Here is an 18,808-nt window from a genome sequence, read left to right as displayed (position 1 = left end):
TCCTTTGACGATCCCTTTTTTTTTTTCTGTATGTGTCAGTTATATTTCATAGCAGTAATGAATCATAGCATATGTTGCAGCCCTTTGAAACAATATTTGGGAGAAAGAAATGGATAAGAACATGAGTTTGTTCCAATTTCACACAACTTTTTGTCTTCACTGTGTGCCCGTCTAAAGCTCTCATCCATTTTTAGATAGACTTATTTCTGTTCCCAGGAATTCACTGCAATGAAGTTACATTTACATATATTCATTCCAGGCAACCAAAAAAAAAAAAAAAAAAAAAAGTCCAAAACTGAAGACTTTGTCTAATTTGTTTCCTATTTGAGATCACCTGTTTCATATTATTTTTTTTTAAGTAAAATTGAGAAACTGATACAAAAATCAGGAAAACAGCGGTTAATCAGAGTTGAAAATGGCAGTCAATGAAGCTGTCACCTTTTTCTCAGTGGATTTTGTAGCCGACTGGAAAGAAAGCCCCAGTGGATTGCAGGGGTTTTATTTCAGAGCTCTGTGGATAAGTGCTCTGAGCAGCAAGAAGACCGTCTGCCCCAGCCATCTCCATAGGCTGGGATATCTCTGCGTTTTGGTATGTGTTGCTGCTGGCTCACCGTTTCTTTTCCATTTACAGCGCTTATCTTCCATTTGCCAAAACGGCCTTTATTTGCAGTTTCTGATTCGAAAGAATCTGGCCATCTCCAAGTTCATAGCTCAGTCAATACAAACTGACATTTCTTACTGTGCAAGGCAGTTTCCTCCTGGCAGAAACTGGATGTCGAATTAGCCCGAATGAGCCCATTATTTCTTAGATTAAATGGCCCTGTGGCTTTCTCCACGATTCCCCAGCTGGAGCGATTTCCCTTTGATCTGTGAGACCTTCCTTCCACGTTTTGCCAGTCCTCCTTTTTTTTTTTAATTTTTTTTATTTTTTAAAGATTTTATTTATTTATTCGACAGAGATAGAGACAGCCAGTGAGAGAGAGAACACACGCAGGGGGAGTGGGAGAGGAAGAAGCAGGCCCCTAGCAGAGGAGCCTGATGTGGGGCTCGATCCCAGGACTCTGGGATCACGCCCTGAGCCGAAGGCAGACGCTTAACCGCTGTGCCACCCAGGCGCCCCAACGTTTTTGTTTGTTTCTTTTTTTTTTTTTTTAAGAGTTTATTTATTTATTTGACAGAGATAGAGACAGCCAGCGAGAGAGGGAACACAAGCAGGGGGAGTGGGAGAGGAAGAAGCAGGCTCATAGCGGAGGAGCCTGATGTGGGGCTCGATCCCATAACGCCAGGATCACGCCCTGAGCCGAAGGCAGACGCTTAACCGCTGTGCCACCCAGGCGCCCCTGCCAGTCCTCCTTTTTAACTCGTACCACATTGCTTTCAGAGCCTCTCAGCGGAGAACAGTCTCGAACGCTCAGGGTGTTGATGACTAGAAGACAGGTGCTCACCCGGGTTCAGGCTCATGTGGTAGTTAACAGAGCCAGACACGAGTACGAAAGGACGCCCTGCTTAATCCGCTGCCGAACCGGCAACATTCCCAACTTCTCTTCTGCAGTAACTTCTCGGGTCTGAAGAGGCGCCAAGACAATTTGAAGAGTTTCTCAAGTTTGGCTTTGGAGCATAAATTAAGATTTGATCGACTTCTTCTCTCCAGTGATTTAGTAAACTTCTCTTATTCGGAGAGAAGATACTGTATAAATCTGTGAAATTTTGCTGTGAGGGAAGGTCCTAAGGAGAGAGAGCTCAGGCTTCTCATTGCTCATCAGGACTTATTAACGTTACCTAATAGTCATTGTCTCGAGCGCCTAGTGGAGAGTCCTTTCTGAGCAAAGTGCTCTGCAGGAGGTGTGTGTTTTCAGTGTATATCTTTTTTAACTTAGATGTTTCATTGTGTGGATGATATCTGGTAAAGAAATTTTTTAAAAATCCACAACTATCCCATCGTTTTTTAGAATTAAAGATGTTATATTAGAGAAATTTTGGTCTGGCTTTTTGCCCTGCCTTCCGCTTTCCCCAACATAGGCAAGCCTCCATCCTTGTCCCCAGTGAAAGGGACCGTTGGTGTGGATAATCCAAATCCCCAGCTAATCCCCTCTGTGGGGTGGGGTCACAGGCCCACCACTCAGGGCACAGGCCTTATCACACCTGGGGCATGACCATGGCTCCCTCCTGGGACGCAGGGCAACGCGTGGACACTGAGGAATTACTCCCAGGACAAGAGGATAATCTGCAAGGCAAATAATCCCACAGGGGTCATCAGGAGCCCCTAGTCCAGAGAACAAAAAAGGGGCAGTGGGTCTTCCCTCCTAGGCACAAGAGCTGACCCTCTTGCCCTGGAATTCAAGGACTCATTAGTATGCAGTGATGGCCCAGTCCAAGGCCAGCCTGAGAGAACTTGCCATCAATATATAAGTGACCTCAGGTCAGACATTAAAGGGGAGGATGGGGTGCTCAGCCACAGGCACCAATGGTCGAGAGGAGTGAAATGGTCATTCAGGGTTTCTGAAGCCTCACACCGCCTGCCAGTGCTTGGCTCCCACTCAGAGGGAGACTTTGGGAGACCAGTAATTAATGGGCAACGACTTCTTAATTCTTAAGCTTTGGGGGACCTGAGTCTTTGAATTTGAGTTTAAGTGCATTATAACCAAGAGGGGTACTACACAGCAACATTCTCATTTGAAAGTCTGTCAGTCAAATCGGTCATTTGGAGCAGTCATTCTGTCTCAGAATGTCAGGAACCTCTTTGAAGATTTAAACAGTGCAAGGAGGAATCATGGGCTGAGAAACAAAGAATAGTTCTTTTTTTCCCCAGATGGCGTTTTCCAAAATCTCGGTATCCAAAATGTATCTTAAAATGAGCTTTGGGGGCTTCATTAATTTACCTGGTACAGCCTAGATTTTTAAACTTACGATTACGATTCCCCATTTTGAAAACCCATTAACTCTTCCTTACTTTAAAGCAATTTTTGAAATGAAGGGTCTGCCAGTATCTGATATGAGGTGACTTTGGAAAAAAGCCATTCCAGACTTGCTGTCTTCCACTTTCCTTTGAAGGGGAAAACATTAAAGCATTAAATACTTCCACATTTTAAGCCCACGTGTCTCCAAACATCTGAGAGGGGAGAAAACGAGTATATTTGCAGATTAACTCGTGAGGACAAAGCTGTGTAGATGATAATGTCACCTACTTAATAAATTCATGCTGTGAATTGGGCCCTGCCCCAAGCACCTCACAGACGCAGCTCATTTTATCTTCTGATCTAAAAAGGGATATAATCAGATGAAGAAACTGAGGTGCAGAGGAGTTCAGAGACTTAATCCGGACCCCAGTGCTGTAACGTCCCTCTGCCCAGCGTGGTGGCTGCTGCATGACTGGGTATCCGGGGATGTGGCTCGCAGTGTGAGGGGTGGACTCCAACAGTCGTGTGGTCCACACGGCCAGCTGAGCCTCCGGGCTGCTCTCCCACCCTCCCCGCCCGGATGCTGAGACGGTTGAGTTGGCTGTGCCTGTGTGTGGAGCTGTTTACTAATCTCTTAACCCAAATCCAGTAAACAAAAGTCAAAGAACCAGGGCGAGCCCTAGAAACTGCATTTCTCCCACAGAGTCCATCCTCCCATATTTTAGTAAGATTGAGGGTGTTCTGGAAGCAGTTGGCCTGCTCCCTTACAACGGACATGCCGTTGCTTGTGGCTGAAGATGCAGCCTCAACTCCTTCCCTCCATGAGCCCAAAAGATGGGCCTGGTATCGACTTGGGTTTTGGAGAAGAGCTCAACCAGATTCACAGTCTGAGCAGATTTGGGGCTTTCTATGTGGCCTGTTTGTGGGGTCTCCCCCTTAGCTTGCTGGTCTACCAGGCCAGGTGGTCATGATCACTGAAGCTACGCTCAGTACCCCACGCAGGAATGCCAACCTGTAAAAATTGAATATCACATGACTTTAAATGCACATTCCTTATAAAATTTTTAAAGCTCGCTGGATTTTATTAGAATATGTGAACCAGACTGAGTATATTAAATTTATGAGTCCAATTGATGCAGTACCATAATAATTCAATACAATATGCTTATGTCATTAAGCTCATAAAGAAGATTCTCTGCATAGCTGTAATGAATAGTTCCGATTCTGTAATCACAGACTAACATTTTCACCCTGATGAATTTTAACTGGGAGCTCTCAGAATTCTCTATAAAGTCAAGAAATAAATGCCATATTTCAAATGATGACTACTTATTTCAAGTATTTACTTTAAAACCTAGGTTGGATAGAAAAGTACCTGCTAAGACAGAATTATTCATTAGAAATACTAAAGAGGTTGGAAGAGGTTAGCATGAAGTAGAATAGGACTGTGATTTATGGCTAGTCATAAATTATAAACAAAAACCAAAGAGACTTTCCTCTTCTGCTTTGAGAAATTTCATTGACTCCTTCACCTCTTACCTTCTTCCCCCACACACACGTATTTTGGTTATCTATCACCATGTAATGAACTACCCCAAAACTTGACTTCCTTAAAGCAACCGCCATTTTATTGCTTATGATGCCAGGTTCTGGAATTTGGGCAGGGCTCCGCTGAGTGGTTCATCTTTTCCAAGTGTCAGGTATCCAAGGTCAGGCCACTTATATGGCTGCATTCTGATCATGGCGCCACTAAGGACTGGGCCCAGCTGGGGCACCGGAACCTGCCAGTGACTTCTTCACTATCAGCTTTACCTCCAGTGTGTTCTCTGGGTGAAAACAAGGCACAGGCTCCACCCAGAAGGTCTGACAGGAGCCAGGGGTCGGAGAGAAGAGACAGTGCTGGAGCACAGTGCAGGACCCCCAGCGTGAGGAGTAGAGAGCCAATCTAGCGAGCAGTACCTTCCAGAAGTGTGTTCCCATGCTAAATGGGCCCCACATAGTGTGCATGCAGTCCAGCCACGTGGGCTCTTGGGAGGACTCCAAGCTGTGCATCCTCACCATGACGCTTTGCACCCGCTCTCCCCACTGCCTGGAATAAGCTTCCTTCAAGTATCTTCACCAGTATTTCCTCCAGTCTGATTCTTACTCACCCCTCAGCTCTTGGCGAAATGTCACCAGTTCCCAGAACTAGGCTGGATGCCTTTTCTATGTGCTCCAAAAGCATCTCATTCCCGTTTAGAATATGTAGCCTTGTCTTAATGAGTGCTCTACCTGTCCATCTCCCCGGAATGCCTGCACATTACTCAGGGCAGGAACTGAACGTATTCACTACTGAATTCTTAGCAGAACTCGCATGTAGAAAGCTCTCCACAAATATTTGTTGGGTGCATGAATGAAGTCTCAAGAGAGAAGATCCAACAAAGAACAAACCTTGAAGTCCTTAGAAGACAAGTAGGATTTACAAGAACGATTCTGCATCAATGAAGACATGGTACAGGGCAGCCCAGGCTCTGTGTCTTGTTTTATTCAACATTGGCCACCCAGTGCCTGGCACACTGCTCCTTGTAGAGCAGATGTGTGCTAACTATGGTGGATGGATGAGTTGCTTGAATCAAACTGTCCTAATGCCATCGGGGTGTGGAGGACCTTTAGGGGCGTGTCTGGAAAGGAACCCAGCATTTTTGATCCAGTGGAGACAAATTTTAGGATTCCAAAATAGCCAGAGAGTGGTGTCAACTAGAATTTATGAGAGTTCGAAACTGGGAAGCCTTGAGTGAGTGAATATAGACCCCACTGGGTTGATTCATGACCCATGACCAGTGGTAACCAGACCTCTCTCTGGTGTAGAAATATCCCAGTGTGTCTCCATTCTGGCTTGATCTGTCTTCAGAGCCCATCAGTCAAAGATGAATTTTCCAAGTGCTGCAAGGTAAATGAAACCTCTAAGTCTTAGTAGACTGATCGTTGTCTTTAAGCTGCCACCATGGCTAATGGCTTCTGGAAATGAGGAATTCCAGCAAACTGTCTTCCCTGTTAATATGTCAGAGTGGAAAGGTAGATAAGATCCTACTACATTTTTAAAGCACATTTTAATAATTTCAGTAACTTTAAATTAAATTATGAATGTATGTTAAATTTTTGTGACATGAAGGGTCTTGACAACAGTGAGATGGCTGGGGAAATGAGGAGAGCGACAGCAGGGCAATACACGGCCATGAAGTACACAGCAGGCTGCAGTCACAGTCATGAGCCTGTGTGACTCTATTATATAGGCCCATATAAAGCCTATATTATAGAGTCTTTTTTTTTTTTTAAGATTTTATTTATTTATTCAACAGAGATAGAGACAGCCAGTGAGAGAGGGAACACAAGCAGGGGGAGTGGGAGAGGAAGAAGCAGGCTCCCAGCGGAGGAGCCTGATGTGGGGCTCGATCCCAGAACGCCGGGATCACGCCCTGAGCTGAAGGCAGACGCTTAACCGCTGTGCCACCCAGGCGCCCCTATATTATAGAGTCTTAGGTTCTAGAACATAGACTATCCTAGAGTCTATAATAATGGATTATAAGCCCTATTAAAGCAGCTTTTTAGTAACCTAAAATCGTCATGACTTTATCCCCCTGATAGTTAAAGTAGAAGAAAGGAAGCCAAAAAATGAGAAGGTAAGGTCTTTCAAATGTTTCTGAGGCCCTATTCTCGTTCCTAGTGTTCTCTACACACACACACACACACACACACACACACACACACACACACACACAGTGGCAAATTCTGAGAGCCCCTGTGAGCCTGGGCTCAAAAGAGAAGGGCTGCGTTTACATCCACTCATTACGTATCAGCGTGAAGTGGTTGTGAATTATATTAGGCCATCTGACTTTCTCCTGAATTTGAAGAGCCAGTCATTTGTCAGCCTCTGTGGTCTGTTGATGTGGGCTAAGTCATTGCCTCTTGGGATCTCAGTTTCCTCATCTGCAAACAGGATATGCATACCTTGTCCTCCTCCTCCTCAGCATGTCTTAGGGGTCACATGAGCTCATGAACTGGGGAGCGGGGAAGTGCTTTATACTAAGTGCCTGCAGACCCAAATCCAAGTTCATGGCCCTCCGTGTTCCCCTTCAGGTCCTGCTGTTCCCCACATAGAGCCTGCACATGCTGGCCTGGTTCCCTTGTTCACACTGTTTGCCGAGCAGGGATACCACTCCATCTTCCTTTCTTGAAAGGAAATGGCTGCGAGTTGGGAGGGGCTACACTATTTAACTTCCTGCTGATCTCCCAGGTTTTTGCCTGGATGGACTATAGAGCTTGTGGTCAGTCCCAATGACCAGACTAGCATTTCACCCAGCAGCTCCAGACTTGAAAAGAACAACCCAGCAGAGGCTGTCTTAAGGCCAGTTTTTAGTTAGGTTATTCCAGTAATTTAAGTACTTTCCTTTCAGCTAGAGCGGAGACTGAAATTGTATTGTAGGTCACACATGAATCATGTTAACAGAATGACCTTCATCGAGAATGAAATAAAAATGAAAATAGCATGTAGCAGCACATTATATTTTCAATTTTTTCTTCTTGATGCAGTGTATTGATTGAGGTACCAGGCTAAAGCTTTAAAATAATTGACTAAATTCTTACTGAATTGTCCTGTATTGCTGTAGGGAGTGTGTTTCACCTTTCAGAACTCATTAACACAGCCAATAGACCATATTAGCCTGTGTTTTGGTTCAAAAGATTAATAATGTTTAGTGGTTTGGAAATGGTGTTGGAATTTTGAAGATTGGCCTGTGTGTATAGCAGGATTTGGGGCAGGAACTTTCCAGGTTAACGCTTGACTGGGGATGTCCAACTAGGACTCACTGACCCATCTAAAATGTTATTTTAGTAAAACCTCCTAAATGGACCTTTCCTAAGAGTGGGGTGCCCTGGGCAGGTCTTGATCTGACTACAGACCAGCCCCCAGGAGCTTGGAGATGGAAGGTTTCCTCTGACCTGGACTGGCGCCTGCCACCTGCCTGTCAGTGTGTCAGGGTCATTGTTGGTTAACTTGTTTGCAAACAGCAGAAAATCACTGTGGCCATTGTCAACGAACGGATGCGTCCATGACCTGGCTTGGGAGTGGCAAGACCAAAGGCTCTCCTGCATCTGGCCTTCTGTGAGAGTTCCCTGAATTTCTTACACTCTTGAAAATGCCCGTTGGCAGTGGCTGTGAAATCTGGAAGAGATCGACTCCAGCAGGCTCCAAGTGGTATCTTCCTTAGCTCTTTTGCTGTGGGGGTGCCTGTCCCAGAATATGAATGGGAAAAGTTGACCAGTCCTCTGCCCTAAGTCAGCCCAGTAACCAATCCCCAAAGGAGGGAAAGATATTTTTTCAGAAGGGAATCTGAGTGCTATTTGGGAAGGAAAAAGGAAGCAGGGCAGTTAAACAATGGCCGGTGCCCACCAAGGCTCTGTAAGGACGCTATGGACAGAAGCATGGGCACAGCTACATTGGACTCCGCATAGAAGAGTATATGCCTCACAGCAAGAGGTCATTTTCCCCTTCCCATATTTGTATGGGACATTAACCCCCGAGAACACAGAGCCCCCTGGTCTCTGTGAGAGCAGCCTCAGGCCTGGGAAAGGCAGCCTATCTGGCTCAGTGTAGATGGCCTTGCCCGGTGAGAGATGGCAGAGCTCGGGAGATGGGCGGGGGGCGCAACAGGAACATAGGGGGATGGTAGACTCTGGACGGCAGGCTGGTGATTGAGACCCAGCCTCTGGGGCTGCAACGTGGCCGTGCGTGCTGGCACTCCCACCTCTATGTTCTGTGACCTTCAGGGCACTACTTCAGCCTCCTGGTCCTCAGTTTCTATAGCTAGAGGATGGGGATGGTCATGGTCCCTTCTTCGTGAAGTTGTACTTGAATGAGCTATACCATGAAAAGTTCTCACTGTGCCTGGAACACAGCTGGCTTGTGATAGTGGCTCTCTGTGGCAGCTGGTCAGCGTGTTGTGTGCACGTGGGAGACAATCCTCAGGAAATAGGTGGAGAGGTCTTGGCAGGTGTGATTTGAAGAAAAGGACCGCTTTGGAAAGAAGAGGTCAGGAGCCTGGTGTGGGTGTCTCTGACAAGCTGCATGTCCCTCATTCTTCCTGTGGTCTTTTGGCCTCCTCTTGAAAAGCTCCTGGTCCCCTGCAGAATTTTGTCTTGTTTGGGGGTAGGGCTTAAAAGCACATGCCTGTTTAATGCTTTGTTTGGGACAGATCCGTGGGGTCCTGTCTCTCCCAGTTACTTCTAGCCCTTGCTCACTGCCTCTGCATAGACTGACTTTAAAAAATAGTAAGATATGCCCGCAGATTGTAGAAGAAAGGCACTTTCTGGAATCAAGGTTCTCTGCTTCAGGACGGAAATATGCCTTCAAAATCAGCCATCTAAACTTGATTTTCTGAAAGTATTGATAAGAAAACACCTTATATTTTAGTGCTGGTCCAAGTAGCAAAAAGTAAATTACATAGATAAATGTCTCATCTATTTCTTATTATTCTTAAATCTTTTTTTTTTTAATCTTTTTTTTTTTTTTTCCAAATGGATAAGTAACTCCCAGAGCTTGGTGTCCAACATTGCTGTGCTATTTCCTTCTCTCCCCTGTGTCTTCTGTTCTCCTTCCATCGCAGCCCTTCCCCTGCCGCCCTCCCCTAGCCAGCCCCTCTATCTCTGTGTGGCCCCCGCCCTCTCGGCCATACTCAGACCCCCCCCCCAAACCCCTTCTCGCTCTCTACTGCGGGTTTGCAATCTTATTGAAAAGGGATTTGGTTTAATCTGACTTTCATCCTCCAACTACCCCGGGCGAGGCCGGGCTGAAATGTTGCACAGCCACGGAGGCTGCAACTGCCCGCTCGTGGTGACCCCGATCGCACGTTTAATGAAGCCAAGACTCAGGTGAGATACCCACCGCCAGGGTGGGCAAGGCCTGCTGGCCTTCTGCGGTCCCTGACAGCCACAGAGATTTAAATATGCCTGGGTTTCTTTTCTTTTCTTTTCTTTTCTTTTCTTTTCTTTTCTTTTCTTTTCTTTTTCTTTCTTTCTTTCATGGAGAAAATGCCATGTGAAAGAAACAGAAATTGGATATTGGATTTCACAAATCCTTCTCCTCCTCTGACCTTCTGACCCTGATAAGCCACTTAAACTCCTAAGGTCCTTCAATTTTTGTAATACTTTTTTGCAAAGTGAAATGCCCTGGGCATGCAGCTTGGCTGTCCTGGACTCAGTTTTTATATGCCGGGGAAGGCTAGACAATAAAAAGGGGATCGCTTTGACAGGAAGAACTTAATTTTCTCCCTTCGGCCACAGATGCTGTAGAAAACACTGTGAGCACATGCAACAAAAATGGCTCATGTAAATATGTGCGTCTTTAAATATGTACTTCACATATGATTATTTTATATATATATACATGTATATGGATAAAATAGATATAATAGTAGAGTTCTAGTTCACTGGCGGGTCTTGGCCTGAGCCTGAAATCCTACAGGGGAGCTGCTTTACTGGAGAGAGAGCAATAAACCTGACTCACCGGACACCACTGTGTGCAGGCACGTTGCATACTGAAGAAGAGCTCAGACGAAGGAAGCAACGCAGTCCCCTCTCTGCAAACGGCAGGCAGTGGGCATGTTCCCGCGCGGAATACTCGACGGCAGTGATACCGAGCACGGTGCAGCTGTGCCCAGCGGGTCTATGAGTCTCACAGACATCGTGTTAAAGCGCAGGAGGCCAGACACGAAGGACAGTGTCCTGCGTGATTCCATTCACGTGAGGTTCAAAACCTGGCAGAACTAATCGATGGTGGGAGAAGTCAGGATAGCCTTGTCCTTGGGGAAAGGATGGTGAGGGCATATGAGGAGGGCTGCCTGGCTGCTAGCAGCGTTGTCTTGTTTTTATCTGGGTGCCGATCACACGGGGATGTCCACTTTTTGAAACTTTATTAGGCTGTGCATGTGTGCAGTTTTCTCTGTGTACACCTCAATTTTTAAAAAACTATCTCCTCAGTATCAGTCATCAGAGTTCTTTCCAAGCACTTTCCCCAAGCTCAGCAGTGTGTCAGGTGTGGTGGGGGTCACAAAGAAGAATGAGCTGCTGTGACCTCAAGAACCTTCTGGAAGTTGAGTTCTGTCTTCTGTCCCCAGCCCTACACCTAGTCCTTGGGTTTTGTCATTTGCCAGAAGGAATTTGGCCAGCCCACTGCCAGCACGCGGCTCCGGACCCGGCACCAAGGTTACCATGCCTCATTCAGATATACTTGAGAGCGCCTGAAGCTCGCTGCGAAGAACCCTCTCCAGTCAAAGCATTTCTTTGGCCAAGGAAGCAGTCAATGTAAAGGGAGCCCAGGCTGCCCAATCCTGTCAAGCAGAGGTTGGTTTTGCAATGTAAAAACTCTCCTGTAAGGTTTGTAATTCATTGGATGAGTTCCTTCCATCTCGAGTTTCCATGGAGACATGCTAGTGAGTTCATTTAAAGAAAAAGGCACTACCTGCACCCAGTTTACTGTTCTCTTGGTGGTGGTGTCCTGGCAGGGAAGGGCTTTCCAGTACTTTTTTTTTATTATTTATATTTTTAACTTTCACTTTTCATTGTACCCTTTGGGCTCTACTGGCCCTTTAGAACCCCCCACCCCCACCTTGTGAACTAATGATGACAGATGTTGGTACAACATCCGTTCCCAGATGTGAATACCTTACGTTCTGTCGGAATTCATCTCGAAGGCATGGTTGTGAGCATTAAATGCAGCCCGTGGGAGACGGGGGCTGCTCGGGCGCTCAGGAGGTGATACCGGCAAGGCCCCCTGGCTCTGGGCATGCTTTAGCCTATGAGAGAGTTGCAGCCCCACGCTCCAGCGCCCAAGCTCCTCATCATCTTGTTCTAGACACTTCACTCTTGACCTGCCAACAACAGTCCGTTTGCTCAGATGCCTTCACTGCGTTGTGAGCATTGGCTGGTGCGCCAGGCATGGTCTCCAACGTACACTTGTATCCATTCTCTCTAAAGTTGCTATTTTCAGCTTCCCTTCCCCCAGGAAAGTTGAAGTGCGGTTCCCTTGTGCCTCTGATGCAAATAAGTCCTGGTGTAAGATCTTCATTTTTCAGCAATTGGTTTTGGCACCTTCTTGCCTCCCCCGATTGCTCTTTCGAGCTCCTTTCCTGAGAGATTACTGTGAGACCAGTAAGTTAGATATATTGAACAAAAAAGACAGAGTCTGAGTTAAAAACACTCAGTTTTAAGTCCCCTCTCCTCATGAGTAGCCTTGCTTACTTCTGCAACAGGGTCCTCACCCAAAAATGGGTTTGATAGTAATAACAGCGGGTAATTCTAGGCAGAGTACGATGAGAGCGTAAAATCAGGCGAGTTCAGAAATTTGGGGGCATGGTGCAGGCATTCTGTTCTTGTGCTTTGGGGACAGCCTCAGGGGTACGCGTGCTAAGACTCGCCAGATTGTCTGTTTGAAGAATGTGCAGTGACTGTGCGTCAGCAAGAAATTAGAAGATTTTTAGAAACTATGAATTAGTATACAAATGTTAATGATCAATAACCCTCATTATTCTGTTTAAGAGAATAGCTGAGGAATTTTCCTCCAGCAGACTGTCTTGTTTCAGAAGGGGCAGTTCATAGAGGAGGCCGAATTCCACTTCCCCGGGCCAAGCTTTCTCAGCGGTGGCACGACCACGCTGGGAGCGCAGTAAGGCCAGCATGGGGGCTGTCCTGTGTGTCCCAGGATGCACCTGGATGCGTGCCCCACCCCAGAGTGACAGTCAGTCGAAAACGTCTCCAGACACTGCTGTATGTCTTCTATGGGACAAATCACCCCTGATTGGAAACCCCAGCTTCTAAAGGCCTCAGCCATGTTTCACAGACAAATTTCTTTGTTACTCAGTCTCTAATTATTATATTTAATTTCAAGGTTTGTGATAGGATTGTTTATGTTTTTGAAACAAGCTGAGACAGTAATAAAGATTTAGGCTTACCCACCCCACCTCCACCCCCACCCCCTGCGTGTGGTCCCATTCTGTTATAAATAACATTTGCCTGACCTGAAATATATTAACTATTTTTGTGTGTCCTGTTTTCTTTTAATACACCCTGCCAGCAGCCGCATCTGATTCCATCCCCAGCGTCTTGGATCCTCGTCCCAGACATGCTCTGCTTGCTGGGTGCCAGAGTAGGCGGCGAGAGCCGCGACAAACACGTGCGGTGGCGGGGAGGGGCCGCGCAGGGGGTCAGAGCAATTAATCTTAGTAAGAATCTCTTTTCATTGATGATTATAGGTTTGGCAGAATGATTTGTAAATATTAGTACTTGGAACTGACCCGCTTGTCCCCACTATTTCTTTTCCTTTAGTTTATAAGAATCCAAAGCAGACAGTGACGGTATCATTTCAAAATGCTAGTCAGCAGCACATTTAGCATTGTACAGATGGCGAGCCTTTTTCTTTTCTTTTCTTTCTTTTTTTTTTTTTTTTTTTTTGCCTCCTTTTTATCAGCTTTCTATTTAATAAGTAAGTTGAGGGGAAAAAATAAGTAAGTTGATGGAAATGACTTGCTAAAAAATAGGGTCTTAACTAGTGCCACTGTTGCTGGAAAGCAGACCCCTCCCTCCCCTCCCCCGGAGCCTGGCACCGCACTGGCATTTCTCTGGGCATTTTCTGCAGGTGGACCCGAGGCCGTGTTGCTGCGAGTCACGGAAAAGTCACCTGCATCGTGGATGCGGTGGCTGTCTTCCCTCGGGTAGGTCCGGTGACAGCCGAGGCCACACAGATTCCCATGTGCTGTTTCTAATGACAGCAACAGCTCTTTCAAAGTGGGTGGCGAGTTGTTTCTGGAATTTCTTCTCTCCTTGATTCCACCCAACGACATCTAACCATGTTTTGGCTCTTGTCTCTTCCTCAGAAATACCTCAGGGACTTTTTCAGCGTGATGCTCCAATCTGCGACGTCCCCCCTGCACATCAGCAAGGTGGGGCTGACCCTTTCCAAACACACCGTTTGTGAGTTCTCGCCGTTCTTCAAGAAGGGGGTCTTTGACTACAGCAGCCACGGGACGGGGTAGAGCTGGGGTGACGGAGGAACCACCAGTGCAGTGCCTTCTCGTCGAAGGGGCCCTCCCGGCGCGGGGCAGCCTCCCACGCTGGGTCCGGGCCTGCCTCCTCCGGCCGCAGCTGGACGTGCAGCAGCCGGCCTGGGCCGCCTCACCAGGGCCTCCCGAGTGCCTGAGTCTGGGACTGGCATGTTTTGCTTTGGGGACGGGGACCTCGACGGGCAGCTGTTGCTGTCCCATTGCCGTTGAATGTGGCCTTTTCCCCACAGTGCTTCCTTCTCATCACAGCTGAGTCTGCCCCTGTGGCAGAATGGACGTGGCTGGATTGTCACGGGCTCTCTGAGCCCAGCCAGCCCGGGACCTCCCCAAGTGAGTGGGTGGCTCACCAGACCTCCCTTAAATGACTGTCATCTGGATTCCTCTTTCACCAAAATATATATCTTATTTTTTATATTACTTCCATGCGGCTGGCTATATCCCAAGAGAAGCATTTTAAATGATCTCATGGTATTTTTTTTTTTTCTTTTTCCCCTCATTTGAGTCAGAATTTTTGTACGATACCTAACCACTGATGTTTACACAGAATTTCATATTCTGCAAAAGGGAATTTTGGTCCACTCATGACTGGAATCTTCCATGCTTGACAAATTGGACGTAGGTGACATCACTTAAGACTTCCGTAAACCCATACAAATAGGATATTTGTTTAATCTTGAATATTTGAGGAAATTTCCCCAAACGTAAATGGCTACGTGCGTTCTCGAGCTTTCTCCGCTAAGCACAAAACAAGCGCATAGCTGAATGCCTATTTTTAAAAATTATTTTTTTCACATTTTTGTTACAGAATCTTCTGGCTCTTTGGCTGAAAGACTAGAATTTACAGTAGTTTATTAATGATCCCTTAAATTACTCAGGACTTAATGTAGCATTGCACATCTATGTACAGTAAAACTGCTTTGTTTTACTAAAGAGAAAAATGTGAGTAGACAAAATATAAATGTGGCATATATGGAAATGTATATAATTCTACCTAGAGATTTATATATGTACACACGCCTGTACAATAGTTGTATCAAAATATATAATCGTTCACACCAAATTTATTAAAGGTATTTGCTTTTTCAAAATTTAAATTGAGCTGCTATCAATATTAAACGAAGTTATAGAATTTATCCCGTAGCTCAGTTTATTTTAAGTTTGCAACATGATCACCCCTACTGGTCCGTTTAAAAATTTATCTAACGTGGTTGGAAAGATCCGTAATGTATAATTTAGCATTCGTGTTGCAGAAGATGCCGTCGGAGTAACATTTAAAGCCACAAACGAGTGTTTGTGTTTGCATACAGTCTTCTAGACTATGCCTGTGCCACTGAGCTCGCCAACCTGAAAAATATGTCGTAAAGATGCAATTATCCCCATAAGGGGAACACTATTATTACACTAATTAGATGTCATAGTTTAACATGAAAAAAACGAGGACTTTTAAAAAATTGCTGCAGAAAGACTTGCTTTTGTCTGCCGCGGTGATTACAGGCATAGGTTTAGAGGCAATCACTCCCCGAGAATTTAAACCTAGAGATTAAAGGATAAAAGCTGGGAGATAATAATTAACCATAGGTCATTTATTTAAAAGGAGTCACAGCAGTACAGATTGTCCCTCGTTTGCCGAGCACACCAAATGGTTTTCTTCAACGGACCAGGTAATCTGTCCCCTGCCCTCTTCGACCTGTGCCCCAGGCCAGGCTCGTGGCACGCGTGTCACTGAAGTGACACAGGATACAGTCATAACGTGGCAAGAATAAACAGACATGTGTTTGTAAGAAGTGCGGGAACCAGAAGACCCTTTGATTCCAATCCTCATCTTAAGTAGTCTGTTGAGTTTGAGGTTCGAGCACGAGCTGGCTCCGGCTGAAGCCAGCTGTGGGGAAGTGGGTCGTTCCACCTCTCCGAGCCTCAGCCTCCCCGTCTGAAGACCGCGCTGTTGCACGGGGTGATCTCTCGGTCCCACTCTAGCGGCGCTCACGAGCGGGGGCAGAGCTGCTCCTGGTGGGCGGACCAGGTCAGCCCCTGGTGTGTGGACGTGAACTGCAAACTTCTGATCGGACGCAAAGGCAGCCTGACCTGAATAGGACATGAGGGAGTGTTGAAAAGCCAATGAGAAGCCTCACCTAAACAAATGATGGAATCCCTTTCTGGAGCAAAGACAAAACAGACGTCAGAGTCAGGACGACAAAACTGAAGCTGTGTTAATTTAGACTAATGCAAAGGAGTAAAAGACAGTTAGCAAACGCATATTTTATTACTTCAAGTGCATCATAAAGTAATGCTAAGATGACCATTTTAGGCAAGTCACATAGAGGTTCCGTCAATGTATACATATTTTTGTAGCCAGTTGGACAAATCTAAGGAACTTAGAGTTTATTTAAGCTGTTTTAGCATGTCCTAGGTCTTGCTTCCACAATAAAATATCTGCACCAAACTTGTTTATAATCACAAGTGGCATAGGCTCCTTCAGCCTGGATCCCACCCAGGCCTTGCTATTTTGATAAATTTGGACAGGTGAAAAGGGAGTAACCAAGGCATGCTGCCTCCCTCATGATGGACATCCAGAAGATTCTCTGGCCCATAATGAGGAGATGCTTTGAAGATTCATGAATGGGGTACCCAGGCCCCATGGCCACTTCTCTTTATATTCGTATGTAGAAAGAGTCAGTCTGCTCAATTTGGCCCTGTTTACCCACTCGGTGCTCTAGACAGCATATGTTTGGGAGTCTGGGCAGAAGCAACCAGAAGTTTCACAGCTTAGGGCATCTGTGAACTTGGAGGTATGGTGCTGCAAGGCCACCGTCTCCAGCCTCAGAGCTGGGGCACGTCGGTGTTCTGGGTTCGGGTGTCAAAGATGAGATTCTGACACCTCTCCACCAGTGCCCAATCCCACGCGCGTCCCATCATTTCCTCAGACAGGCTCTCGGAGATGGAGAGCAGTGTTCTGTCGTCACGCGGCTCATTATTACTTACTCTGAGCCTACCACAGGACAGGCCTCATCTCCTTAGAGGGCACATGGGTCCCAATCAAGACAGTCATGAGAAAACATTCAGTGGTGCCCTGTTTTCCGATCAGTAGTGATGAAAAGAGGTTTGAAATACACTCCTTCACAAATGCCTAAAATGATGCCTCGAGGTGTCATTAGTCCAGAGTTGAACATTTCTGCCACATGAGGCCCTTGTCTTCCCATATTCTTACACATGCATGCAAGAGTAGTTCAGATTGGACTTTGTTACTGGATAAGTGGTTTGTTTTTTTTTCCATTTTGGGTAAGACGAGTCAAGAAATTTAGGCAAAATAATTCCATGGCAAAATCAATTGCTTCAGTTTTATTTAAATTATCATGACAGGTGATTTATGTTTGGGGAAAACTAATCAAAGACCATTAATCTGAGGGCACTCACCCTTGGCAAATTCAACCTTGTATATCCCCCCCTTTTAATGGCAGCACTATTTCCACATTGCAAGAAGAGGACCTGGTTATTGACTGTTTTCCCTTCTGTTTAGAGTGTTTTTTTCTGATGATAATTACATGGATAATGATTCTGTGGTGCTGAAATTCTGAATTTCACACAATACAGAATTATTTCTGAGTCGAAACAAATCCAACGTTTGTTATAAATTTCTAAAGCATCATATTTCAAATTGATCCTACCTGGGCGTAATCGGGGGCCATGGTGGTGTTGGCCAGGCTGTTACCTTCAGAAGGCTTCTGCATTTGGCAGCCCGGTAGAGCCCTGTTACATTTTGAAACGGTAGGAGAGACAAAGAGACAGTTGGCTGAACTGAAGGGGTTCAAGGATAGGAGTTTGTCCTTGTTTGCTGCAAATAGCAATTCTCACGGATTTATCACTGTAGAATTCTGCCCACTAAGCTCTGGCACTGTCTCCTGAGGTTACCCCAGGCCCTTCTAGAAGGTTCTCCCTTTTGTGTATCTCTTGGAAAATGACTAAATAGAAAATGTTCTTTCTTTGTGCCCATTTGGTACCCCTTCATTTGAACATTAGATAATGAAGCTTTTTTCCTCTGAGGGTTACTGCTCCGAAACTGATTCTTCTGTGGGAATTTGAGGTTCATCAATCTGATTTTGCCCCTTCTCCATTGCTGGAAAGGCAGAATATTCCGCATTCAGGGAGAGAGAAATGAATGTGTTTGCAAAAAGATGCACAAGGCATCTCTCTTTACGCACTGAAAATGGGCAAGTGCACTAGGTACAAAATTGGCAGTGCATAGAGGGAAATGCATCAGCGGAAGGCAAAAGTCCCGTAGGGTCAGCATTCAAAGCTGTTCGATACCATTAAGTCAGGTCACCGGAGAGAGAGAAACCTTTCTCTAGGATTTAAGACTTGGAAAAAAAAAAGTGAAAAATATAGTTAAATATCTTCACTGCTTGAAAGCAGAGTTATTTTCCTCAAAGTGTCACGAATCCTTATGCGCAGTTAATATTTGCAGAAGTGTTTCCAGCAGCACTTAACGTTGTGCCTGAGAGCGTCTCGCTAAATTACAGCCTGAGGGTCTGCTATTCCTGAGCCTCCTTCTTCCTTCTCAGCCCCGCGGAAGGAAGGGAAGGAGGGAGGGAGGGGGGCTGCAGCTGCTTTTCCAGAGCTGCCAGGGAATCTCTTAGCGGAGAGAATCACAGAGAACAATCATACCAGTTTGTGGTGATGAAGAGCTTTTTTAATATTTGCACTTTTGTTGATTCTAAATTCTGTTAGCTTTCCTCCTGAAAACAAGCGAGAAACCGTGGGGGAAGGGGTTGCCTGATAAATGACTCTTTCGGATGGTGTCTTAAGCCCTAATTTTAATGAATGCAG

The 18,808-nt window shown here is 45.8% G+C and overlaps 1 protein-coding gene across 10 annotated transcripts in view; it reads left to right on the top strand.

Annotated features, from left to right (window-relative positions):
* KIF16B (kinesin family member 16B) overlaps positions 1–18,808 on the top strand; it is a 304,938-nt gene that overhangs the window by 267,183 nt on the left and 18,947 nt on the right. For 6 of the 10 annotated variants that reach the window (XM_044385669.3, XM_026503005.4, XM_048222080.2 and 3 more), the window contains one exon: positions 13,802–15,120. The exons of the other annotated variants lie outside the window; for them this stretch is intronic. In XM_044385669.3, coding sequence (XP_044241604.2) covers positions 13,802–13,960 — 159 coding nt within the window. In that variant the 3' untranslated portion in view covers positions 13,961–15,120. Of the gene's footprint in view, positions 1–13,801; positions 15,121–18,808 lie in introns of those variants that run through there. 10 annotated transcript variants of the gene reach the window in all.

The sequence above is a fragment of the Ursus arctos genome, unplaced genomic scaffold (genome assembly GCF_023065955.2).
Source record: "Ursus arctos isolate Adak ecotype North America unplaced genomic scaffold, UrsArc2.0 scaffold_16, whole genome shotgun sequence".
Taxonomy (NCBI): Eukaryota; Metazoa; Chordata; class Mammalia; order Carnivora; family Ursidae; genus Ursus; species Ursus arctos.
The sequence above is the reverse complement of the archived record's forward strand: the minus strand, read 5'-3'. Positions and strand labels throughout refer to the sequence as shown.